Below are 27,548 nucleotides of genomic sequence, written 5' to 3'. Positions count from 1 at the left end.
TTCCCGCTACGTCTGTCGCGTGTGACCCGCAGTGAACCCGGAGCACCGTCTGCCTCACAAACCTTGATGGCCTCCACCGAGTCGTATTTGTCCAGTTTGTTGATGTGGTTAGTGATGCTGGTGTTGAGCGGCGCGGCCGAAATCGGGTGGATGACGGTGGCGTCGTGTGACTGCTGCTGGTAGCGCTGGCAGTACGAGTAGACCAGCAGGGTCACCAGACAGCCCAGGATGGAGCTGCTGAGGCCGACAGCAATCATGTGGAAGAGGTTGAAATCTGCAAAGAGGAAAGACAGAGGAAGGGTGAGAAAGATAGAGAGGGTGGGGGTGGGGGTGTGTGGGGGCACAGCTGGGGGGTGATTCTCCGGCTATTCACAGGGTGGAAGTGGTAATTGAAGCAGCAATTCACATGGTAACGATGGCGCGTCCTCCAATAAAACGAGATCCTCCTGGACTGGTGAAGTAAATAAAGAATATTTGTTGCATCTTCTTGCCTAATTGTCTTTTTGTTTTGTTCACACAGTGTGCTAGACAAGCTTCCCCCCCCACACTTATATCCATCTTTCATTGCATTAAACACAAAATGCTGAATGTATTACATTCTGTTCCAGCCGAATACTTTATGCTGTGTGTTTTTTTTTTTTTTTTAATCAAGCAATTAGCAACTGATAACAGCAACTGAGTCCGGATTTAATTGCTCATTTAATATTTTCCAACAGGAGTCTAATCCAGTAATTAATACATAGGTACGGTGCTGATTGCGGAAAACAATAATTTAAAGTCGAGAGGTTTTTTTTTAGGCTTCACTACAAAACAAAGAACTCTAAATAACAAACATATAATCAATTTGAACTAGCTCTATATATAAAGTGTCTTTTTCACAGTTTCTTGGGTGTGCTCACATCTGAATTTAGTGCATGTACAGTATGATATATCAGGTGTGATCTTTATCACGCAAGCACACACACACACACACACACACACACACACACACACACACACACACACACACACACACACACACACACACACACACACACACACACACACACACACACAAATTACCTCCACAGCGCCTCTCCTCTTGACTGGAGCGGGCAATCGAGACCTCTGACAAAAGAGAAGAAACAGCAAAAGACAGCAGTATTAGGGCCAAAACCTACACTTGCTGCCCCCCTGTTACCATGAAAAATTGTACCCTTGAAGGTGAGAGTGAAGATGAAAGCTGCACCTTATGTGGAGCAGATTATCGTAAAAAGACTCCAGCAGCTAATCACGGCTGTGGCACCTGGAGTGGTTTATGAAAACTATCAGCTTCCATTAAAGGAAATGAAGTACAAGACGTTGCTAATGAACCTTAATGGACTACCTTTCCCATAAAGAGGGATGGATGAGAAGGTATAAAGGCAAATGGGTAATTCTGTAAGACCTGTGAAGGTTTTCATGACTATTTCATCCACTTTAATTAATAAAGAAAGGTTACAAATGTATTTTTCATTCAAATGTTTATTCAGTCTAATAATTAATGGACCCTTAGGTTTGAACTCTAGGAATTCCTTTATGAGATAATGTTTGCAAATATACATATAAAAAAAAAAAAAATCTTTTAATAATCCTTGGAGTTTTCTCAATGTAATACACCGTGAAAAACATAAGGATAAGCGTCTTTTGTTCAGTGGAGGAGTTTTAATGATCTCCCCTGGAACAGATCAATGTTTTTCAGTATCTCGCATTACGGAAAGTCAATAGGAAAATGCCTGTCTGAGGAAATGTCAATATGTGAAGCTTGCAGGAGATATGAGTGTGCAGGTATGTCTTCAGTTCGGCTTTAGGCGACACTAAAGCAAAACACATAATAAAAAGTTTAGTTTTTGGATGTAGTAAGAGTGGTAATCCCCTAAAAGGATTAAGTTTGGGGGCTTTCATTGATATCCTGCTGTTTGGAGGCCGAATCTGAAAGTTTTGGCTGAAGGACAATAGTTACAGCTTTTCGAAATAAATGAAAGTAAAAACAACATTCGCCCAATATTCCAGGAAGAAATGCAGTAAATACAGACTAAAATGATAAAGTAAGCTACGATGGGGTTCACATCTGGGCCTTTCTGTGTGGAGTTTGCATGTTCTCCCTGGGTGTGGGTGGCTTTTCTCCAGGGACTCTAGTTTAAACCCACAGTGTCACGTGAGGCTATTTGGTGTTATTAAATTATCTGTAGGTATAAATGTGTGTCAGAGACAATCCCAGTAACTGTATCAATATTTCATACGTGGAAAAACCTTAATAAGTCTACGAATTTGCTATTTTTTAGGGACAAAGTGAATGCGGCATGAAAGCGTTTTTCAGTATTGCAGCCGTGCTGACCTTAGGTTTTTAAGTCTTTTGGCTGCTCTGGTGAAGTAATATTGATCAATAGGAGGCTGGTTACATTTATTGATAAAACTTTGAATGGTAAAATGGGAGCTATTGTCACTGTTGATATTCAAAACTCTACAGGCTTGTGAAAAATTCTAATAAAAGTTTCTGGACAGCAGAATTAATTTCAACAAGTAGACTGAGTCACGTTGCTTTGAATTTCTTTAATCCTTCCATTTTGGAGGTAGTGGTGAAGGCAAGAGGTGATCTGAGTGATTTCTTCAAATACAACAAAGCTGCCAGATTCAGCAGACCTCAGTGAAGAAACCTTTATAAAAAGTGTTGAAGCAAAAAAAAATAAACATTCCCACTTAAGATGCAGAAAGTTCATTCTGTTGATGATCCCTTCTGCTCTTTTCTATTTGGAAATGATTCTGAAAAGAAAAGTTAGAATTTTTAATGCGCTTTTTTCTCTTTTTTTTTAAAAAGGCTGAAATTGAATTCTATTCATTGGCAGATCTTACAAAACTTGCACAAAAAAACTTTTGTGGCGAGTACACGCCAAAAGAAAAAAATTATTAATAAAAAATTGTTTGTAAATTTGATGAACTGACCTTTGAAACTCTTAAGAGGTGAGATTGCGCAAAGAAATTAGGGATCTTTTTGTAGAATATCGTTAACATTTGTGCGGCAGTGGTTCGCACTCCTGCCTCACCACGAGACAATCACCAGTTCAAGACCTGCTGCGGAATCACACATTGATTCTGTTGTTATATGATGCTGCAAGTGTTCCAAAAACCCCGGAGACCAAAACAATCTGTCTGCTCCTCTTCACATATTGTCTAAAGTTGGATCACATTCAGCGGCCAAAGCGTCTGTCCATGATATAGTTAATGCCAAGTGAAAAGAGTTTTGTGATATTTGGCTGATCTCTGCCACGTGAGGCGTGTTTATGGAAACATATTACTGCCGGAAAGGAGACACCAGATGTTGTCTTGTGTGCAGAGAAACACTACTTAACATTTTAATCTTGCGTAAAGTTATTTTGATGCCGTGACTCTGAGGTTGTCTGTTGCTTGGGGTGAGATTTTGTCAGGCAGCTTGGGAGTGTGAGACAGAGCGAGTGTGTGGGCGTCTCTGTTAGTCAGCAACCTTGATGAACAGTTGGTGTTATCGTGTTTTGCCAGTTTTAGCACCTTACATCTGCTTAATTATATTGAATTTAAAATAAAAAAAACATTGGTGCAGTTTCATTGTTAAATAGCATAAACACTCCCACACACTATCTCCTGAGCACTGCAATGCATTTGATCAGTAGGGAGATGTTAACATTTAAGGTGAGGATAATTATGGAAACAGGGATGCCAGGAATGAGTGAGGAAAAATGCAAAACTGCCTCATGGATTGAGTTTGCAAAACAGCATACAGGAGCTGTTTTCTCCATCTTAGAAAAGTGAAACCGCTGGTCTAAGTGCTTTTTGGATGGCCTGACAAGACTCATAATGAAACTAATACAGCAGCAGGGTTGTGGGAATGAGCGGGGAGACTGCCCTTAAGTGAAGCACCCGAGTTCACGCCCCCATGTAATCACCTGCCGCAACTCAGGAGTCCTCAGGAGAAGGTGCAAATCCCAACCATCTCCAAAACAGCTGCCCTGTCGCTGAACCTGACCTCTGACATGAGAAGGGTCCCTTAGAGGGATCAATAAGGTATTTCATTATCGCAAGATTCTTAGAAATTAACTGAATTACCGCTGTGGGCATATGGTGGTGGGTGGTGCAGGATGTGTGCGTATGTGTGTGTGTGTGTGCCAGCTTAAAACTGTGTGTTAAATCATGCATGAGTGCCTGAGCATGACTAAAAAACAGGCTTGAGTGGGCTTACCTGCTGTGTGTACGTGCGCGTGCGTGTGTGTGTGTGTGTGTGTGTGTGTGTGTGTGTGTGTGTGTGTGGCCCTGTTCTTCTATACAGGTGGGGACGTACACATAATCGCACAGTAACCCATAGAGACAAAAACAAACCAAAACATTCCAGTTAGGGAAATCAATACCTTCATGGGTCTTAAGATCAAGCAGTGGTTAAAGTTGAAGTAAATTCAGAGTAAAAATCAATGTAAGGCAACTGGTATGGTTGAATTTAGAGTAAATCTTCAAGATGTGAATATAAGTCAGTGTCTTGTCTCCATAAGGGATGGAAACAGGTGTGTGTGTGTGTGTGTGTGTGTGTGTGGGTGTGTATATACCTGGTATAAAATTGGCGTCAGCAGAACATGGCCTGGTCTCGCTGCTGTTTCCTGAGCACTGGTTTCCGGTGGGAAAAAGGACATCACAGTGACGCACGCGCAGCTGGGCGCCGCTGGAGTCGCAGTGGGACCACTCAGACCAGCTGGACCAACTCTCTGCAGACAGCAATGACAGCGTACCTCACAGTCTGTCCAATATGTGTGTGTGTGAGTGCAAGAGTGCACAGTGCCGGTGCATGGGTTTGTGAATATTAGTAATGCATGAGTGCCCTCTGAGCGACTGAGAGAAACCAAAGAAAATAAGCAATGAACCTGTGATGGATTGGTGGCCGAGGTGAGGCACTAAGCTGCTTATCATCCAGGTCTGTGCACAGCCTTGTGTGGATGTGTGTGTGTGTGTGTGTGTGTGTGTGTGTGTGTATGTGTGTGCATACCTGGACAGACTTGTGTATTGCACAGTGCCTCCTCAGTGTGCAGACCCAGGCAGATGTCTCCTCCGTAGGCTGGAGGGGGGTTACTGCAGGTTCGCGTCCTCATATAGTGACCCCCTCCACACGTCACCGAGCACTTGGACCATGAAGACCAGCATGACCAGCTGCCGTCCACTAAACAGTGAATATAACAGTGAAACTGTTAGTCCTGCAAGATCTGTGTGTGATGAGATTAGAAAGTGGAACTGGCATAGAACAGCAGGGAAAAGTCAGAGTTTACAATTTTCAAAGAAAATAGCTCCCGAAACGTGCGCTATCATATTTTTATGACTTGAGTTTCCAAGTGATTTCCATCGACGATTTCCTCTGAAGTGATCAGAAGTCATTCCATTTGAAATGAGCAGCAAAATACGAGTCCCTTTAAATACGTGCAGAAGAGCGAGAGTGCTTTGAATTGAGAGACAGTGTTTCATCCGGGTGTCATGACAAATGCCCGACCCCCACAACCCTTGAACCTGGTCTCCTCTGTGATTAATTAAGATAAATGAAGCCTCGTGATCCGTGTTGTCGTTCCACTCTTCACATGGTGCCGAGTGACAAACAACAGACGTTTAAAAGACATGAATATTTATGACAGCATTGGCACACACACAAAAGACACAAAGAAGACGCACCGTAAAAATAGATGAATAGATTGAAGGTGGAGATGAGGGAAGAGTAAAAAGACGCGAGTAAAAGAGAATGACGAACCGGGGGCGATCTTTGCACATGGAACACAACAGAGGTAAATATCCTTTGCCAATCATCTGGATAAAACCTCACTTCATTGTGAGAAATTCCTTTTTCGATTGCTTTTAAAGACCTGAAGATGTCTGGCAGCGCGACGCAGGTAATTGAAGTTGCCAATGCTTTTTGTCATCTCGGTGTAATTTCTCTTTCAAAAAGTGACACGTAAGTCGATTCCTGCCCTGCCATGATGAATCATCTCATCTTAAGCGCAGGCGCAACAGAAACATGTGCTACCCCCCCCCCAAAAAAAAAAACCCAGATGAATTGTAGTTATAACACCTCTTCATTCCTCCTTTGCAGTGAACCAACACATTAATAAGCACTGGATTAACCAGAGAGGGAACACAACTGGTCTACCAGCACAGCCTGTATCAAAATAATATCTCACTTTCAGAGGGGTGCTAATTGAGTAGGCATTAGTATTCATTGCTCCTCAGGCTGGGGAAAAGTCGGTTCCTTTGGGTGAAAAAAAAAAAAGAGTGTTGAGTTGTTCATCAACACACTGCAGCTCTGGTATTATTACAGTCAACGTCCCACAATAAGGTGTGCTACATGTATTAACACAGCGATGCAGCGCAGGAAAATCAAAGCGCATTCACTCGACATTTCACTCGAGCGGAACACTTGTGGCAGTCGTCCTGGATGAAGCAAATCGGATGCTCTCCATCCGAAGTCGTCCTCTGAGCTCTGAGCCGATAGCAGCTTACCCTTTTAGCGACAGCGCTCAAGCTGCTGGGGAGCTGTATGGTGTGCGCTCTCGCTGAATGAATTAACAGGCTGTAAAAATAGTATTGATGACTGTTCATTCTCGTGTCTGGTCCGCTTGCTCACGGGCTGGCGGTGGTTATGAAGACAGATCGTGTGTGCTGGAAACGCCACACAGATGTAGACTTTTACACAGACAGCGAACCCGTTTTGCAAAGGTGGGTGTGGGTGGGGGGGAGGGGATGCGGGGGTGGGGTTATTAATCATCTGAGATAACGTCCTGCTTGGCATCCGCATTGGATACCAGGTGTGCCTTATGCCAAACTAAGCGCTGGATTTCCATTTAGACAGCTTACTTCTCTTGTCAGACGGTGTATTCTTTTAATTAGAAAGCTTCCTCTTGCCGTCTTACACCAGAGGAGTGTTGAAAATGCATTGTCTCAGGGCTTTTCACAACAGAAGAAGGCCTCCCATCGCTGGCAGCATAATTACCCAGCAATGTAATTACATACTGGAGCGCCACAGGGATTGTCTCTTTGATTCTTGGCGCAAATTGGGGTCTTCGTCACGCCTCTTATCTGCAACTGATTTCTTTCGTGCTTTCCGATGATTTAGTAAGCCACTTTTCTGCTGGGATTTTTTTTTTTTTAATCCATTAATCAGTAAAAAAAAAAAAAAAGAAGAGAAAAACAAACACAGAGAATGACGTGCAATGATGTGAATTCAGGTATTTTAAAGTTGACAAGAGGGCTGAAAGTACAGAAGGTGCTGTGAAAATCTCACCCCCAGAAAGGTTTGTTTTATACACCTTTCTGGAGCAAAATGACATAATCCCTCTCTACTAAGAAACCTATTTCTTTTACAAAAACTCTCAAACCTTTCGCTCCACTAATAATTGCACACTTGAATTAAACAGGACAACTGCAGCTCAACTAGTCGGTCCACACTGAAGATTAGGGGTTCGATCCTCAATGAACTGACCTTGGGCGGTACAGTGAACTCCAAATGGAGGCGGAGCACCCTGCGTGGCCGTTGTTATTGGTCTGTGTGTCAAAGGGACAGTGTGGTGCAATTTCTATCTTCCATTTACTATTTGGTGTACAGTACTTCAAATCAAAACCTAGTGGCATAAGTACAAACTAATGTTAGTAATAAAGATAACGATAACGATGAATACAAATTTAATGGACTATACTCTACTTATATAACGGCTTGATTCTCGGTTTACTTAGTTTCTTTTCTTTCCCAAGGCACCAGTACATGATAGCAGCTGGTGAATCTCCTTCAGTGTAGAGCGACATCGTACCGTCAAACTTACTGTCATACCCAAACTGATGAGATCAACTTGGGAGAGTGTCGCGGCTAATGAACTGATGACACTGTTCAAATCCCACAAAGTCTGCAGGAGCCTTCAGTCTTTCTGACATGAACACGAAATCTGTCTGACTATAAGAAACAATAACATCAGCAAGACTCCAAAGTATTTGCCAGCATTAACAGCCTTAATTAAACACGACATGTCGGCTGCTGTCTGAATGTTTGTTTGACTTTTAACTTTTCAAAGAAGTAAGAAGAAGTGGATTTATTATCATCGTTTGAACAACGTTGATACTGTTTGGCACCTCGCTGCTGGCACCGCTAATGAACAGAATAAACTAAATACAAGGGATTGAGGATTATTACATCTCAGTCTTGTGTAAATGGGGTGGGAGTGGGCTGGATGTGGCTGCCTGAGGGTTGAAACTGTTTTTTTAATCTGTTTGTTGAACCTTTTAAGAGCGAGTATCTCTCTCCAGTTTCTAGTGACTAATTATTAATTAATTTCCCGTTAATCTTCATTTCACTTTTGAAATAGTCTAATCTCTTTTGCACATTGTGAGAAACGCGCACATTGCTGGGAGAGACGCACCTCTCCACCGCAGCCCCAATTCAAAGTCAGCATTCAGTTTGCCATTGCCTCTGTAATAAAATGCTGTGTCACAAAGCCGGCATGTAGACAGATAAAGTTTATCGTCGGTCCCGAGGTGGTGACAGAAATTCAACGAATACACAGGACATTTCTGCTGCACACTAAAAAAAACACAGCTGACAGTAGATATTGAAGAGAGCATAAAAGACTAAATCCGAAGCCGCAATTAAAGTCATGTGAATTTGAGAGGACCGTTGCAAGCTTCATTTAGTGACACCTTAATTCTGAATGGTTGTGAACCATCCATGCATGTCAGTCGGGATAAGTGGAATGTGTTTCCTACCTGGACAGGGCGTGATGTTACACTCCTGGTACTCCTGTGCTGAGCCCAGACAGGTCTGACCTCCATACTTGGGCTCGGGATTACTGCAGGTCCTCTTTCGGCTACGGATTCCCCGGCTGCAGTCTCTGCTGCACTGAGACCAGGAGCCCCAGGACGACCAGCCGCCATTCACCGTGTGGCCGGACATCCTCCCCAGACGAAGCACTTCCCCTGAAATGCAGGAGACAAGACTCAAAGTCAAACTCTTGTATAAAACATTCACATAGAGAAATCTGTGCTGTTGATGTTTCTCATCATTACGGATCCACTTCCTACAAACCCTGCATGCTGTTTTCTCTAAAAGAAAACCGATGACAGAACTCCTTTCCTGGCATGACTGCGTGCATTTGTTTTGAAGAGCAATACGAGGGCAAGGAGTCAATAACAGCTCTTGATAACAGTGAATGTGTCTTTACTCTTGCCGCTCGGAGATACTCTAAAAGCTTTAGCTCGATTTGTGCGGAAAGAGCGGCGCCCAGCTCTTGGTTTTTAATTTAGTTTGTGCAATACAGCAGTTTCCATCAACAAGTTGAGGCTGTCAATCTTGGGATTTAGTCTTGTTTGCTGAAATAGATTTGAATTACAGTGAACAAACACACAGGGATTCATTCATTTTAGATTGTGTTTATAAGCCATGCTATTTGTTCTCGTCTTGGCAAAGTGAATTTGTCATTTTACTCTACTTTCTATTCTACTTTCATCATTTTTTTTTTGCCCCTAATTTCACAATGATGCGGACATTTGTGGTCAATGTTGGATCATTTGAAAACATGTTTCCACCACTATTGAATAGAAGACTGTCAGCTTCAAGCTTCCAACAGACAACTTTATTTTACCATTAAGTCCATGTCAAAATAATGCAATTTCCATCATCATGGGTAACATTGATTATTGTAAAGACTACACACATTTTATCCACAGTACCAAAGGTCCAAATTATAACTGAGCACTTCTACTACCGGGGTGTATAGGAATTATGGTAAATGGAATGGATATACCCGACAAAGCTCCCATCTCCTGTTTGTGAAATGAATGAATTGTTAAATTGGCAGTATGTCTTGTTTCCTCAGAATTCAAGCATCAAATCCACCGAACAAGTGCAAACAGCAAAGAAAAGCTGTTTGGCATTGGCAGAAAAGATTTGACAGACTTTTCATGGGCACAAACCGGCATCCTCAGCTCTGCTGCTCATCCCACGAATGGACGTTCATTACACAAGTCGCTATGACACCCTTTATGGGGCAGTTGACTATATATTTCATCCTAATTTGTGCGTATTTCTCCCAAACTGACTGACAGAAGAAGCAATATAACTGATGTGTGACACCGTGTAATTTCTATGATTATTAATAAAGTATGATTCTTCTCCTTTAATCGTCTCATGAACACTGATGTGAGTTGCCTTTTTGCCTTGAATGTGACCAACAGTCACACACACACACACACACGCACGCACGCACGCACGCACGCACGCACGCACGCACGCACGCACGCACGCACGCACGCACGCACACACACACACACACCAATCATGACAGCTACAACGCAGTGGGGAAGGCATCCATTCAAAGCAGTCTGGAGTTTGATGTCTTGCTCAAGGACACTTGGACAGAGTGAGGTTGGGGAATCAAACTCACAACCTGCTCTCGAAGTATAAATAAAGAAATAATTGATTAAACACGGGCGAGTTTGCCTGAACGCCCATTTTTCTTAACCTTGAAGACTTGCCAGCACGGCTACAAAACTTTAGTTTTTGAGCGATTTCAAAAATTCACCTTGGATTAGAAAATATCAGCACCAGAGCAATGCACCGTTTAATTCCTTCATCACTTTGTAAAGACGGATTGAGTCAGTGCTCGGCGTGCCCCGTTTTCACAGAAACATGCGCGCTCATCAAACAACATCAGTCGACTAATCTGTGTACTCTCATCTGGAATGAGACAAACAGACGAATCCTAATGAAATATGAAACCATCATTTCTATTAAGCTGTAATTACTGTGTGCATTAATCAGGAGAAATGTGGGCTGCGTGGAGAGACAGAGAGCAGAATGAGCTGAGAGAGCAAAGCTTCTGGCTTTTCTGAATGAAAAGAGTGAACTCATCTGTTTGACTGAATAATGTAGCAGCCACTCGTGTAACAAACCATAAACTATGCAAGAAAAAAATTTGTATTACTTTTCCCACATAACAATGCAAATCTCCATTTGTGCTGCTTCGGATCTGCAATTATTCAGCGCTCATTTCGCCTTGTTCTTGCCCTGTCACACTTTTTCTTTAAATGAGAAATAGGAGAACATTTTCATGCAGTTCAAGCCCCTGAAAGCACATCTGATACCGGCTCTGCGCTATTCAACCAGTACAACCTTGATTCTTAGATTTTTCTTTTAACATGTACATTTAATACATTTTTTATTTTTATTTTAATCATAACTAACTCATTCGTTTGGCCCACAGCTTCTCTTTATCGCTTTCTCTCCATTTTTGCTATCAACTTTCTTTTGCTTTTTTTGTCTCTCTTGTCTTCACTGTCCTCCAGCCTGGCCTCGCTGTTTTGTCAGCGTGCTCTTTTCTCTGACAGTTATCACGGCGCGGCTGCTTTGTATTCTCAGGGAGAAGACAGTGTGTTTACCTAGCACAAATCCTCGACCTCTTCATAACTACGGCCGACCTTGGCGGTGCACAGACCAACTCACCTCAGCATCAGGCTGGCGTGAGCGCTGACAGGCCCATCCAGGGCCCCAGGGCCCCCGCTCTTTATCGATTCTGAACAGGCAGTGGCACGGACAGTCCCGCTTGCCACTGTGACCTGAACTCTTTATCAAGCCCTCATAAAGCCTGAGAGACTGGACTACAGCTCTGAAGGCAATGAAGCGCTCCTGCAAGCATCTGCAGTCACGTCACAACAGCGTTGTTGTCATCTACACACACACACACACTCACACACACTCACACACACACACACTCACACACACTCACACACACACACTGTACCTCACCGTTCGCCTTGTATGCTCAGGCTACAGTCAGAGACTGCTCTGATGTACGGTGCATATTGTTAACACTACCTCACTATGGCCGCCCTCCTGTCGCCAAAACAAACAGTGTGGTGCCCTCCCTTTCAAATAAGCAGCGACTGGATCTATTGATCCACACAAGAACCTCACACAGCCGGAGAGAATTAATCCCCGCTCGCCTGACGGGCCAGACGGAGCCAAAACTAAAAAGGACACAGTGCAACATCCAATAGTCCCCACTGCAGAGAAACTAGGACATAAAGAGAGTTACCTCCTCCCTCACTTTGCTCAGCTTCAGAGCCAACTCAAAGGCAAAAAAACACCATAAACAACCTTAAGAACTTGTTTGAGCGAGAATACAGACATGTGTCTGTGTGGAGGAAAATAAGGAATGAGGTATTCTTTAAGGTCACAAAAATACGCAACGCTGTGCAATCCGATGTTCTGTACGGGCAAGTGTACAAGGATGATGGAGACGGAGATAGAAATGGAGATGAGATGGCATCTGCAAAGGAAAGACATCTTTGCTGTAAGACAGATGGAGGTGGAAAAATCCTGACGAGGAGGAGAGGAGAGATGCCATGTCATGTTTCATCAACACCGGAGCACCATTGGACCACACGGCGAGGAGAAAAAAAACAAGAGCAAAAAGTACTTCTTCCAGTCTGTCCCAGATTCTCAACTGCACATTTTCTCCCCATTACTCTTCCTCCCGACTCCTCCTTTGCTTTCCCCATCAGATCAGCAATGTGTCCCTGTGGAAAGACCGGCTCCTTTCAATGTGTGTGTGCCTGTATATATTTATATATTAGGAAATGTATGGCTGCTTCTAGATTAGCTAGGCCTGTGAAAAACCATCACATGGGAGGGCTTTGCTTGTTTACAGTGGCAAATTACGACAGCATTCCCTCCGCTGTCCTGAGCTCCACCAAGCAAGCGTCGACCCAGAAATCCTCCACAGGGATATTCTCATTGAAGAGCCAATTAAAGGGTTTGAAAAAGTGCAATTAAAAACGCAACCCTGAAGAGAATGGGGGAATCACTGCACAAGAACAGAAACACATCAGTAGCCAAGAACAAAGATATTGCATGCTAACCTGTAATGAGTGCAGGGATTAGTGAGTCGACTGTAATGGTATGTCAACCTGAGCTGATTCAGACGAATTTGTCACAATTTTACAAGAAGAATTAAATGCCAAACGTCCACCTTCAGAGTGTGGCGTCCCCAGCTGGAACATTCCCATTCTCACTTATATCTTTGATGGCAAGGAGAGTTACTGAGTTGTTTGGAGGCTTTTAAATCACATTAATGGACCTCCAGCTAGCATGACCCACATCTATTTGATGTTAAAAGGGGATTTCCAGAGGGTCGATTCCTAGTTTATGGTCGGATTGTCATACTCATAACTTAAATCTGTATAGTTTTAATCAGTGCTGACATCAAACATCTGAAGTTTTATAAAACATTTTTCAATGCAGCAAACGACTAAAGTGACAGTGTTCATTTCCCATTGTCCATGTTTATGTGTCGTTGTCTGTCAGGCTGATTTACAGCTTAGTATTAGAGAGAGAGCGGGAGAGAGAGCGAGCGAGACAGAGACAGAGACAGAGCCAGAGAGAGAGAGAGAGAGAGAGAGAGAGAGAGAGAGAGAGAGAGAGAGAGAGAGAGATTGTCCTTGAATGCACCTTCAAGGAGAGTGTCAGAAATGGTTGGTGGAGCCTCAGAGTGCAACAATACCACAACTTTGACACGAAAAATAAGGCAACTAAGTGTTTATTTTCCCACAAGCAGGCTTTGAAGGTGCTTTTCACTCTGCGGAAATGAAGTGAAGCCAGCACCTGGTTGAAAGGGAACAAAGTCAGTCTGGAACTTTAAAGTGGAAATGTTTTATAAACAGTTAGAGAAACAATTAAATCTTTTTTTACAATGGGCTCGATTGTCTAAAGTAATATTGCATGAAGTCTTTTATCACATCAAATTTTCATATATGAAAAAAGGTCGTTCCCCAATTTGTTGCCTCGCTCCCATCACCAGCTTTTACCACAAGGTTGGGAAGTTGAAAAACTGCAGTGTTTTTATTTGTGTGCTTCCGCAGTGCAATCACAGGTTGTACAAGATCCAAAAAACCCCCAAAACAGGTAATGTTACTGTTGTAAATAAATGAAAAGCAACTTTCTTCAGCTTAAAAAGCTTTTCTTTATCGTATGGGTGCAGAGTTACTTTGACAAATAAGTTGAGTTGTCGATGCTTTATGGACCAGTCTAGTCTAGCGACTGATTGACATCTGTAAGTCAGGGGTGTCCAACTCCGGTCCTGGAGGGGGCCGCCGTCCTGCATGTTTTAAATGTCTCCCTGAATCTAATAATGATGTCATCATCAAGCTTGTCATTAAAGCCCAATGACGACTCCCTCAGGTGTGTTGCAACTGGGAGAGACTTAAGACATGCAGGAGGGACGACATCCACCACACTTTGGATGTCCAAATCCAAAACACGCTTCTCTGCTGCTCCCTTCTTATCAGTCCGAAAACTAGAACTAACCAGAAATCCTTTGAAAGTCTCAATCTGAACCCCATGTACTCCAACTGGAGAATACAGAAGACAAAGTCATTAGAGTGGGGTGACTTTAACGTTAATGTAAATGTTGACAATGTTGTCGGATCACTTCCTCATATCGTTTGAATTTACATTAACTCGCTTTTACACGCAAGATCATGTACCATAAAAGCAATGAGGAATTATTTCACAGAAATTAGAACAGTTACGAGCATGCTACTTCATCATACTGTATACCTCATACTAGCTGGTTTTGTTGGCTGTGTCGGTATATAATATTTGTTGTAAGTGTGTGCTTTGAAAAACGAGACAACTCCAAGGAGCTGAAATTGGCAAAAATCAACCACAAAAGGACAGATTTTTCTCTACACATCCAAAAATGAAAGAAACATCCTTCTGTCTGGTAATTTGTAGTATCCGAGCACAGCTATCTGCTCTGGAGTAACATCCAGACTGGTAAAAAAAAAAAAAAAAAAGCAGCAAAGCAGAAAGCGAGGCAATGTCAGAGAAGACAGTCTCATCACCGAGTCAGAAAGTGTGCGCTCAGAAACTCTTCTTGAGTGTTAATCTTTATTGTTGAATCCTGATTAGAAGACACTGTCAGAACTTTCTGATATGATGTTTTTAAGAGTTCAGAGCTGTAATTTCACGCGACATTTTCAGTTAACAAGAGCTGTGTGTCAGCAAAGTAGATTTCATATTCCACAGTCTTTGTGTTTTTTAACGTTGAATATGCTGCCATGTTAATTTGTTGTCGCCAAAATTTGGGGGGGGGGGGGGGGGGGGGTGACGAAGGCGAGGTGTCACTGGCATTACAATTTCAGCCGGAAAATGTGGCGTCAAGTTAATTAAAATTAGGTTGTGAACTCTGCCTGACAGCAATCTGGAGCTCTGTGCTTCGCTGAGGCGTCACAGATACATGAACCGGGAAGGATCCTCTCATTGGCCGCTTAGTTCAGTGCCATAAAACTGGAACTTATTGGCCATGATGGACAGACCCCATATGGGGAATAGCACAACGTTGACAAATATACAGTATATGTTAGGGTACAACTGTGTAGGCTTCTTCAAAAATAAAGAAGAAGAAAAAAAGCGCCCTCACACATACCCTCTGGTAATGAAGATTTGTTGGAATAACTACAAGGAAGACTTTTTTTTCCTCCTGACTCCTCTGAGATCCATTTTTCTAAGCTTGTAGGATTACGCAACCTGGCACCACCTCCTCATCACTTCATGTCTTAACCTTGATATACTGCAATGAGAATTACATGGTGATCTGTTCATGAAAGTATGTGAAAACATCAGAATTTATCCAACTTTATACATGAAGTCAGGATGTGGTGTCGGTTCACTCTAAAAAATCAGCACCTCAAGGACCAGATGCACCTATTTTATAACGTTAATAAATTGTGTGTTCACTTGATGGTTCAAATAGTTCAACTATATTTTTTTACCAACTCTGTAAAGAGTGATGCAAAGTCAGAAAAGAAGAAGAATGTTGACTATCGGGACACAGAGAGAGGCAGAATAACAGAAAGACAATAAGGATACCGGGATGGTTGCCATTTGTCAGACTCGTCCCTCAGCAATGTCCTGTGTCTGCTCAGTGTCTGCTCATGACGTCCGTGCAGGAGAAACTAATCTGTCGTCCATGAGGGGGCCCTGGCCTTGATACCAGATCAGCTGAAGTGAAACACATCAGGCTTCTGACACGCCGCTGCTTCTCCCAGGGAAAAAAAAAAAATGAAGCCATCACTCATCGATAGAAGCCGGCAAAATTACAAACCAGCAACCTTCTTCAGAATTGCCTTTCATCTTCGCAGTGGCTTTCTGATCCACCGTGTGTGTCTGCTTTTGCCTTGGCGCGATGCAAATGATAAAACACTGCAATGAATACGTGATTGTAAAGCTTTTTTTTTTTTTTAGCTTGATGCTACGAGTGCTGAATTGAAAAAAACAAAAAAAAAAAAACAAAACTACTGCAACTGAACTTTTAGGTCATTCATAATACACACAGCTATTGATTAAACTTGGCAGGAATATCTGTTTCATGGACATACGGCTTTGCAGAAGTCATAATTTAAATCGTCTGTTGGTGCAGTGGGCTGGCCGATGGCAGCGGGGAGAGTGACTAATAACTGAGGCGTCTTTCAGTTGGAGGCTGACTAATGATACAGGTAGACGGATCCAGCTCTGGCAAAAAGATGGACACTGTACGCCGATTACTGCTGACTGGTTATTTGATTACGCAGGCAATCCCGCCCCGTCAAACAAGTCTCCAGTCAAAGCAATAAAACTGTTACCATGCATGAGGCAAGCTGTATTTTTAAGCATGCACATGAGTGTATTATTTGGTATTTCAAAATAGTGAGATTTAACAAACAGCACAAGCATCCATCTATCTTCTATATTGGTTAATCCTGTGCAGGATTGAGAAGCGCTGGAGCTAATCTCAGTTTACTATGGGCAAGAGCAGGACACACCCCGGTCAGGTCGCCAGTCCATCACAGGGCGAATACACAGAGACAGACAACCACACACACATTCCCATCTAGGGGCAATTTAGGGTCACCAGATAACCTCACATGCATGTTTTTGGCCTGTGGGAGGAAAACGGAGTACGCAGAGGAAACCTACACACATACAGCTTTCAAACAAGCAAAGGGCCAACACATAACAGCAGCACCTATCATACTGTCTGACATAAACACTGAGATAATTTCTATATCACAAGTTAACACTCTCTTTTCTCCTCCATGTGGGACTCAGGAGATGGATTCTTGCCTTGGAAATATACTTGTTTATAATTCACACGCGTGATCGTCCCTATACGCAAATCACATGCTGTGCATAGGGCCTAATTTAAAAGAATAAAAAAATGTGATGCAATTATTCACAGGTGCCGGGCGTGTTCTAAGACCATGAAGCACGTACACCGGAGTCAGTGAGGTGAGAAAGCATGTCATCTACCGCAAACCTTGCTGCTTTAATGATAGCAGTCAGATTCCCGGAGGGACACTCATGCAGGTGAGGGGAGCAATAAAGAGAGGGCTTCATCATTCAGAGCCGCCTTTTTGATGCCAGTGAATCTACCAACACAAACAGTGCAGAGAGGTGCAGGAAAAGCCGACAAATGCGACAGAAATGCTGAGAAAAATTTTAGCCTGATTCATATTGTGGACAGTTTCCAACATAAACACTTGGGACTGAATGATTGTTTCAATTTTCAAATTCAGGTTTCGAAGAAATACTAACATACGTAATTGCCGTTGCATTTTTGTTTATATTTCAATCATTTCAGAATAAAAGTGCACCACTTTAGAATACCTTTTACAATTTCATACAATAAGAATATATGATTAATCACAGTTAAACATTTCGAATGACACCCAGCAAAAACCTTCATCAGGTAAGTGTCAAATAAATGTCTGAAGAAGAGTTAAGAAATGTATATTTAAATAATTATATTCAGCTTTTTTTGTTTCACCCTCAACATCTTAGTACAAATGTATATTTATTTTTATATTCATTACACCTTCAGGTTCCTAACAAACGTTTTAATTAAGTTTGCATCATTTCATGCCGACCAAATATCATCTATTAACATGATGGATGGGTCACTTACTCAAAGAGAAGAAAATCCCTTTGTGTATCCATTACAGAATTTTTTGCGAGACAGATTAAAAAGACTCGGCAATCTGCCAAAACAGACCAGAGAGGGGAGACTCAACCACACAGGAAAAAAAACAAAAAAATAAACCCAACCAGTTGAAAGTGATGTTTGTAAGAACAGGAAGCCAGATGGCTGAAAGGGTTTTATCCCAGATAGAGGCTTCCCACATAGATGCTATATAGACGTATATATGTAGCTATTGTAACACTCCAAACACGAGCAAATCAACACGGGAACAACTCTAGGCTAGCAGAACAATTTTTGGAATACTCCTGCTTGACTGCAATGCCATTCGTGGCGTTATTCTTAGTTGACCGTGTGCAAAATGTGCACAAACTGAAGTGTAATCTATATGCAAGAGCATGCAATGGAGCGCGCTTCATGCAGAATCTCAATGAATCAGACTCTGTATTGGATCCAATAAGATAAAAGCATCAGATTACGAGAAATACACTGCTGCACTGTGCTGCAACCTCGAGAGAAACAGATGTGAAGGAGGTAATGGATGATGGATACGCCAGCACCAATTGCACCAATGTACAAGTCGTATTCATTGTAATATTCGAAGCACATCAACATCTGAATGTTACATGAAGACATCCCATGTCGTTAGGAGAATACCCACCCAGTGGACAGAACAAGGAAAGTCCATGTTTTATAAATCGCCTCGAGGGTGTTTAAAATGACATATCTACACAGGAAACCATGCAAATGATTGCATGTTTGGCATTTCACTGAGGCATGTTGTGTGTGATAAGAGAGAAAGAAAATGGCTACAGTTAGCAGGCTAATCGCTGGGTGTGCCTGACAAGAGAAGTCTTTAAATCTTAAGTAATTAACTCATCACTATCATTAGGCCATGATCACTGATATGAAACAAGTCGGTATGTTACATAGAAGCTCATTCTAAATGCTTGGTTAAATCATATATTTATAATTTATCTCTCATAATAAAGCTGTAATAAAGAAAGATAGCAATCTTAATTCAACAGACAATATGAGAAAAATAATGAGAGGGGCTGGTGATGGTTGGGTTTATGAATTTCTCCAACGAGCATCATACATCAATTTGTTATCGGTATTGACAGAGGATTAATTCTCCTTATCTACGCGTCACAGATGAGACTTCCAGGTGTGTGTCAATAACACCTTGCCACATCTTGGAGTATAATCCATATCATCTAATGTCAGATGTATCCGATGGCTACAAAGCCCACATCTACAAACACGGTGACATTCTGCCCGAGCAGGAGGAGACAGGGGAGATCTCAGGGAGTGGGCTTTTTTATTGAGTAGCGGGGAGGTGACATCAGTGAGACAGGGAGACGGCGAGCAAGAGAAAAACAGTCTTTCAAACTTCATGCATCAACTTCAAATGAACAAACAAATAGAAGGACACAAGTTGACTGTCGTGTAGGAAGAGTGTAAATTCACTTGAAAGCAGTATACCAGTGGAATTTAATCTGTTTGAAGGGAGCCTGTTTTTGTTCTTTTTTTCCCCTTTTGATACACTGTCGACACAAATATCCTACCTCTGTGACTTGTTGGATATTGTAGAGATGTATAAAAATGCACAAAAGCACATTTTTATTCAGCTTTTTTGCAGCAACGTCATGCATTATAGTACTCACATCCAGTAATGAGTACTGTCAGAGATTAAAATATGAAATGCAGGCTCAAATCCCAGTTATCATAAAAATATGAAATACTAAAGAAAGCAATTCAACGCTGGACTTTCAAAGAAAACAACCAGAATCCCTCTGAGCAAGCTAAACTATTCTATGATATACATCAGTTAATAACATATAGATTCACAAGACTAAAAAAATCATTGAGTCTTGTTTTTGTCTCAACCTTTCTGACGTAAAAGTTATGACTTGCCCCTAACTCTCGACACTGCCATCTGTCTCATAGCCACTCTTCTATGTAAAGACCATTGTGTGCACGGAGCTCCAATCTATTGCGAGGTGCCTGATGCAAATCGTAAATCTTTCTTGAATGACACGTCATTCCTATTGGGTGCTCATCATCTCAGAGGGATCATAATGTGCTTTGCCCTGGCAGTGAACATAAATACACTACACCACAGTGACGGTAATTATCTTCTGATAGCCTCTTCTGCGGTGAAAAGTTGACCGCTGTCCCCGTGGATCAGGGACTCCACGCATCTGTGAGACGGACGGATGTCTTTGACGCAGACACAAACAGGTGTGTGTGTATCCACAGATAGCCACCTGCCCCCCCACACACACAAATATACACACTCCAGCGCTATGCAGATGGGAGGAAAGTTTGATAACGGCTGAAATGAAGAAGGGGATTGCTGGAGTCGGCTCTACTTTTTGACAGTTATGACTTAAAACTCCTCTGAGAAGTGAATCATCCTGGAGTCTGGGGATGAACAATCAGCATAAGGCAGAGAAGCCATCCACAACTCTCTGGGGGCCTGGTTTGCTAAGATCCTGCATGAAGCATGCCAAATTGCATGTTCAAGTGAATAAATTGAGCTTTCAGATTGTCTGCATTTTGCCGGTGATCAACTAAGAATAAAACCATGTCAGAATTATCTAAGGAACAAATACTTAAGCCTGGTTTTGCATGCCTTAGACCCTGTTTGTATGAGAATGATTGCCTAGAGTTTTTAGTATTTCTGTGTTTATTTGCTTCTTGATTGGATGGCGTGCCGAGACCCCACAAGCACGAAATGAAATGTGATACCAAGGAGTTGGACATGTTGGCGGAGGAAGCAATGAAATAAAAAAGCAATATAGGAGATGATCTTTCACAAAGTCAGAACTGTGAGAAAAGGAAGAGCATCAATCAATAAGAAAAGATTGCAGTCGTTAAGAAAGGGCACAACGCAGAAAAGTCTTATTATTTACTCTGCAAATAAAAGTCATGGCGAGCCAGCTGAGGGAATGCCTCTTATCACAAAAACGGCAACATCTTTGCTAAAGTCTGAGTTGCTATGCACCTCCTTTTCAAACACGTTAAAAACAGAAGCAGCCAAGCTTTGACAATTTCAGATGTTGTACATCACATTGTGAATTCGCAATTCACTTTATATACTTTATGTAATGTTTAAAGCTATTTCACCTATTTCACCAGATCCAATATTGTCAAACAAATGTCTTTAAAGTCTAAGTCAAATCAACCTGAGTAAAACTCATGAAACTCACACTCAAGGAACATTTTTAATGGCAAAGGCAATAAGTTATAATTGTTGTTCTTCATTTTATTTTGTATTTATGATGTAATCACATTCGATTTTTTCCTTAACTAGGAAAAGTGTAAAGCTTTATCTTTAAGCTCTATCAGTTTGTTCAAATCACTGTTATCTGATTTTTGTTTGTATTTGTTTTTTTTACAGAATTTGTTTATTTATCAAAAAATAAACAACCTAACTTAAAAGCTGAGGCATTAATAAAATGAGCAAAGCTCGTCTTTGGGCAAAAGTAGGTTAATTTTTTACACCAAGTTTGTTTCACTGAATATCTGCAGAAAAAATAATCTTTATTTTCCAAGGTTGGAGAGGCAATGCAGAGCAGAAATTTGTGCTTTCAGAAGAAAAGCTGAAATAAAAAATCGTCAATTGAGAGTTACTTTTCCACTGTATATATAATAAAGTCACTTGCTATTAACACAGAATTTTAAAGCTTTTCTTTATAGTAGGGGTATAAATGTGACCTGCAGCACTAAAGTCAATTTAACAAGCAGATGACAGTGTTTCTGTCTTTTCCTATGAGCAGATATGTTATTGATAATAATAAAAAAAAAAAATCATAATCAGATATTTGTTTGGGGGATTTAAAACCTCTGCTGCTCATGCAGTATATCACCATCTTCCTGCCAGAGCCTATATTCCTGTAGCTCAAAGTGACTTCTGTTTGCTTTTCAATTGGTGTAATTAACACTGAGGCTAATCTGATGTCAGGCTTCTGGTGACAACCTCCAATGTAACACGTTGTTTCTGTTACTTCCTCCCACTAATCAGTAACAAGACAGACCTATTAAAGTTCAAGCCTTTGTCACTCCTTTAAAACTGAGAAGTCGACAGTCAGGGGTTTTTTTTGGGTTTTTTTCTCTGTGCTTGTCACTGCTCATATAAAACCCGTCAGGAACATTTAAGCATGGGCTTCAAAGTGTGAAGAGAACAACTTGTACCAGTGGCAGCACTGAAGAAAATACACATTTTAATATTTAGAAATGAAAACGAGAACCCCGCTGATAGTGCACATTAGAAGACATCGCTGTGATTTCTGCAGCATGTGGCATATGAGTGGTGCAGTGACGGACCACCCAGAGACACAGCTGAACTCAAAGTAATGTGAGGCCACCGCAGCTTATCCAGGCGCTAACTCTAAAGCCTTTTAAAAGAAAAAAAAAATGAAAAAAAAGGAAAAGAAAAACAGCTTTTGCCTCTGAGGCTGAGAGCAAAACTATAAACAAACTTTTAACTGCTGCATCTGTATCTCAACCCTCTTTGCTGTGGTGTGGTGCCATCCTGCCTGTCTCCTCTCTAATATGGATACTTGCACTTGACAACATAAACAACTTGTCAATTAGCAGCCTGTTTGTACCAACATTTACAGCGTTTAATTCACCCGGGGTGTGGTACACTGACTGTGGCAAAAGGGAATAGCTGAAAAGATAGATAAAGAGCTGTAATTGAACTTTGTGCATGAAACTGTCTATGTTTACTTGTGTGTGTGTGTGTGTGTGTGTGTGTGTGCGTGAGGGTGAGAGATAGCATGGGGACATTAAAATCAGCAGTAAACTGCTGATCGGCTTTGCGGATTGGAAGTTCATTACCACATCTGACGCTTTGATCCACTGATAAAGTGAAATAAGTTGATAGGAAAGACACAAGAGTAGCGTGAGATAGAGCTCCCTTTAACTTTTGCAGGACAGAGATCGGAAACTTTCAGACAACTAGGAAGACAGACTAATGAACAACAGCCAGAGAGTGAGAGAGAGAGAGAGAGAGAGAGAGAGAGAGAGAGAGTCAGAGAGAATGGCTTGAGGGGACGAGGACAATAACTAGCCAGCAGAGATGCAGAAAGCCAGTTGGAGTGCGATAACAGGAACATCCAGAGCTGATATAGCTGGAAAGAGACCATCTGTCTCCTGCACTCAGCACTCACCGTCAGTGGAGCAGCCAGTGGATCCATCACTGGAGCAGTAGCGCATCTCGATCCTCTGTCTGCCCACCTCCAGCAGGCTGGGGTCGGGGATTCGGGCTTTGCAAGTGTAGCGGAAACGCTGCTCGTAGTGGCCGCCGTTGTCAGAGATGTTGACGGGTGTCCAGGGAGTCCAGGGTGTGGTCTTCTTGAGGTCAGGACATGGCAAAGTGTTGCACGACTGGTACTCCTGTGGGCACGAAGAAAGGGAAAATTTCCTTTTCAAACAGGTGAAGAAAGAATCTGACAGAGTAGGAAAAGAAGATCATAAATCATTAAAGCACTAATTAGTATGACAAGCTCAGACTGAGAAATACGTGGTGTATTTCCCAAGCATAATGAAACACAGAACAATGGCTTTTGAAATTCTCAGCACTGACTCAAATTAAAGAGCTTACATTATGAGGAAATAAACATCCCTTTCAAAGCTTTCAACGCCGCTCATCCTTGAAAGCTTCCAGTCCTGGCTGGCTCTCTGTACTGTACACCACCGGATCCAGTTCCACACATCATCCAAAATATCTCCTAAACAACCAGCCAACCAGCCCTGTTTGCCCAGGCCCAGCAGCCTGCCAGTCTGCCTGCATGCACCGAGAATACAGTCCCATTAGGCCGCTTGCTGAACATGGCAAGAGGTAAACAAGCCAAGCAGAAAAGGTCATTGATCAGGTTTAATTTATCACCAAGGTGAAAGGAGAGAGGGAAGGAGGGAGAGAGAAGAAGAAGGAGCCACACTGGGGACCTGAATAAAAGACAGAGGAAGAGGCAAAAATGAGGAGGAGGGAGTGGAAAGAGGTATTAATGGGAGATATTCTTCCCATCTGCACCAGGCTTAGGGAATCGGGCAGTAAAAAAGAGAAACACAGCTCTGAAGTTCCAACAACATTATGTGAGACTTTTTTTTAGAGTGCCATAAGTATATATATATATATATATATATATATATATATATATATATATATATATATATATATACTTATATATTTCTTTTCCCACTTCCCGCAACTAATTTGGACTATTCCCTGAAAAATATTCTTCTCCTTCCCCTTTATATTTCACGATATGATTTAGAACTATAATAGGAGGGTAATGGGCAGTCCAGCCCTCTTTGGTGCGCAGCTAAAATTGATATATATGTATAAAGATGTGGAAGGAGTGATACATCTAGAATAAATGACACCGTGGAAGTGGAGGTGAGACGGCTGCCATTTTCCTCACCACTTGTTTATTTATGCTGAATAGGACTTGAGTGACTGCCAGACCTTGACAAAATAAGATAAGAGTTCCTTTCTGCACATCCGTCAGCCTGTCACACGGGATAGGCTGACAGGTCAGCTGAGAAGGCGCGCTATATACATTATACAGTATGCGGGGCTATTTTTCACCATCTCCCTTCCATTTTCATCCTGTCTCGCGGTCTCACTTTGCATCCATCTATCTATCTTTATGTTTCTTTCATCCCGTTTTTCACACAGAGCTTTCATGGCCTGCTTTATGTCAGATCTCTTTCTCCCTTTCCTTTTTGTATCTCTATTTTGTTTCATCTCTTTGCGCTTCTCCCCATCCACACTCTGTTCGGTCTCCTCCTCTCTGCCTCTCTTCCCCGGGGTACCAAGGTTAAAAACACAGGGAGGATTTAGATTCTGTTAGGGCCCCATGATGAATGAGGGTGTCACCTCCACCCTGCACTTCCTGCCTCTCTCCATCTAGCGCAGTAATCATCTCCAGACATTAATATTTAACATCGTCACGCATCACAGACCAGCCCACAATCTGTGATTATCAGCCAATAACAAAAACGGGGAAAAAAATAAAAAATAAAGAGTCCACCTCAGCGTCTCAGTGATGCCCTCAGCGACAGAAACGGCAGCCGGTGGCATGAATGGGTGGCGAAAGACAAACGATCTGAGGGTGTTTGTTGTGTGAGTTGTTGATGGTGGCCAAACACAGTAAATATTTAATGAGGCTTGTCTGGTAAGCGTTTCTCGCTGTACTCTCTGTGGATTAGTGTTGATGCAGAGGGCTAAGGAGATAATTACTGGGTTCAAAGCTAAACCTCATCCAAGGTCTCACACGGAATCCATATCAACTGCAGCTGAAGTGCAACGTACAGTATGGCGGTCAGTATATACTCTATGAAATAAAGATATATCGCGCTGACTGGACCGACATCAAAAGATGTCCTTGCATTCACGTCCGTGTCTATATAGAATATTCTCGCTGTGGTCTCAGACTCATCTCTCGTTTGGCGAATATCAAACCCAGAAATTACATTTCTGGTCACCAAAATCACCAAGGGGTTTATTCCAAGAAACAAACAAAAAAATCCCCAATGCCTTTGATGTAACTCTAAAACTTCATTCCAAACACTGTGACTCTATACGTGATCAGTTTATTGCTACTCACCCTTCTGGTGCAGAGCTTTTCCAAGGAATGGCTACAAGTTAATTCATCACAATGAGAATGTATGTGTTGCGCTGTGAAAAGGTGATAAAGAACATAATAGGTCATAACCACGTTAACGCGTATATTCCTGCAGTATTACCATCCAACCGCAGACAGGATTTTGTAAAATTAGCTCCTTAGGAGCATGAAAAATACAATAACTGCAAGATTTGGAAGATAATATAGTAAAAAATGTTTACAAGTAGTACATTGTACAGCCATAAAATCCACATAAATACCATGTCCTATTCACAAGAGGCTTAAGGTTTCAAAGTGTGCAACAATCTTCAAATAGAACCCCATGACAACAGAAGCTCCCAATCTAAAAGCCAGAACTTCCTATAGGGTTGCAGGATCAAACGACAGGTCACACAGTGAACAGAGATATAATGAACCTGTTACAGCCAGACTTCTCAGTTTGAACATTTTATGAAGAAAAAACTTTTCTTTTTCTTTCAAGCAGTCTTATCCAGTGTGTTTACTTGTAAATACCCCTGTAACTTTGACACTACAGCCTGTTAGTGCTCACAAACACACTGGATATGTACGTGCCTGGAGTTTCTGTGTATATTGGACGACTGCCCACTCGTACTCAAAGGAGCATCCAGGAGGAGGTTATAACAGCTTGTCCACCAGCTCTGACCAGGAACCGAGACCTCTGTTTCACCTGCACTCAGCTGTGAGGAAGCATTGTGAACAGTGTGAAAGAGGTTGGAGGAGTGAAGAACAGAGTGGTGTCCATGCTGGACTAGAAAGCTAAAAGCTGGACCTCACAGAGTGGCCGAGTCATAAGCTCTAGTAGCAGCGGTGGATGTGCATTTGCTTTTCGGACAACTGGGATATTTGTATTCCACCAACTTTTTCAGGTGATACTCTTAAAATACATTTTGCACAGCACGTTTTCGGTATGTACAAACCCTCTGCTGATGACCATTATACTCTCTCCTTCAGACTGTGCAACTTTGCCCTCATCCTCCACAGTTGGTGACATAAATGATGCATGTGTTTGAAACCCCATGTTAACAGTTGGGCCAACTTTTTTCAGTTGGAGATATTTCCATGAAAACCTTCTGTCAGGGTGTAGCTTCTACACCAATCAAAACAAAACAAAAATGTATTTGCAGAGACAACTAGATAAATAGACTGAAACAGATCAACAGAAGAGCACAAAAGGAGAAGGAACTGAATGACAATAAAGTCTATAGAGCACATTACAGTGGAGTGATTTGTCCTTTAAACTGTCGGCGAAATGTGCGAAGAAGCACACAATGAGGAAGGACCGTAAAAAACTATATCAACATAAATACCAGCACAAATTAATGTAAAAAATATGCCACATAGAAAATGCTATTCTCAATGTACAATCAACACACAAATATAAGTGGGGTGACTATAGTGCTGCCAGTCTATAAAGTTCACCTCAGCCCGAGGTAAAGCATCGCACAGTGGTAGTATTGAGAAAACAAAAGTGTGAACCACATGATTTTAACCAAGTGAAGAATGGCTTCACATGCTGGGACAATCTGAGAAGCACATGAATGTGGCATGAGCTGAATAACCAAAGCTTCTTTAGGCCTTTATGTGATACAATATATTCAGTTGGACAAGAAAACACATAAAAGTCTTCGTGAGGATATTGCCAAACACCTTTATGTCATTTCAGAGGAGCCACTGCTGTGCAAATACAGAGAAAGACAAAAAAATGAAAAATAATAAAAAATTTGCTGTGACAATTTGGTTTGAAGGGGCCTCATGAACTCCTTTGGGGTCCTAACTCCTCGCTACTGGCGCAAAGAAGTCCAAAATGTGAGGGTGCGGTGCACTTTTGCTTGTGCTATGGGAGTGTTTGATGACTCAGCCACTTTTCTGTTTG

At 41.9% G+C, this 27,548-nt stretch overlaps 1 protein-coding gene across 1 annotated transcript in view; it reads right to left on the bottom strand.

The window, feature by feature from the left end:
- Positions 1 to 27,548, bottom strand: part of sema5a (sema domain, seven thrombospondin repeats (type 1 and type 1-like), transmembrane domain (TM) and short cytoplasmic domain, (semaphorin) 5A) — a 142,275-nt gene that overhangs the window by 6,267 nt on the left and 108,460 nt on the right. Inside the window, exons 16-21 of the mRNA XM_080489449.1 lie at positions 23,195 to 23,420; positions 8,767 to 8,976; positions 5,024 to 5,194; positions 4,590 to 4,745; positions 1,063 to 1,107; positions 63 to 274 (exon numbers count right to left, since the gene is read on the bottom strand). Coding sequence (XP_080345575.1) covers positions 63 to 274; positions 1,063 to 1,107; positions 4,590 to 4,745; positions 5,024 to 5,194; positions 8,767 to 8,976; positions 23,195 to 23,420 — 1,020 coding nt within the window. The remainder of the gene's footprint in view (positions 1 to 62; positions 275 to 1,062; positions 1,108 to 4,589; positions 4,746 to 5,023; positions 5,195 to 8,766; positions 8,977 to 23,194; positions 23,421 to 27,548) is intronic.

Source organism: Lipophrys pholis (assembly GCF_963383615.2).
Source record: "Lipophrys pholis genome assembly, chromosome: 20".
NCBI lineage: Eukaryota > Metazoa > Chordata > Actinopteri > Blenniiformes > Blenniidae > Lipophrys > Lipophrys pholis.
Note: the sequence above shows the minus strand (reverse complement) of the source record. Positions and strands in the feature narration are given on the sequence as shown.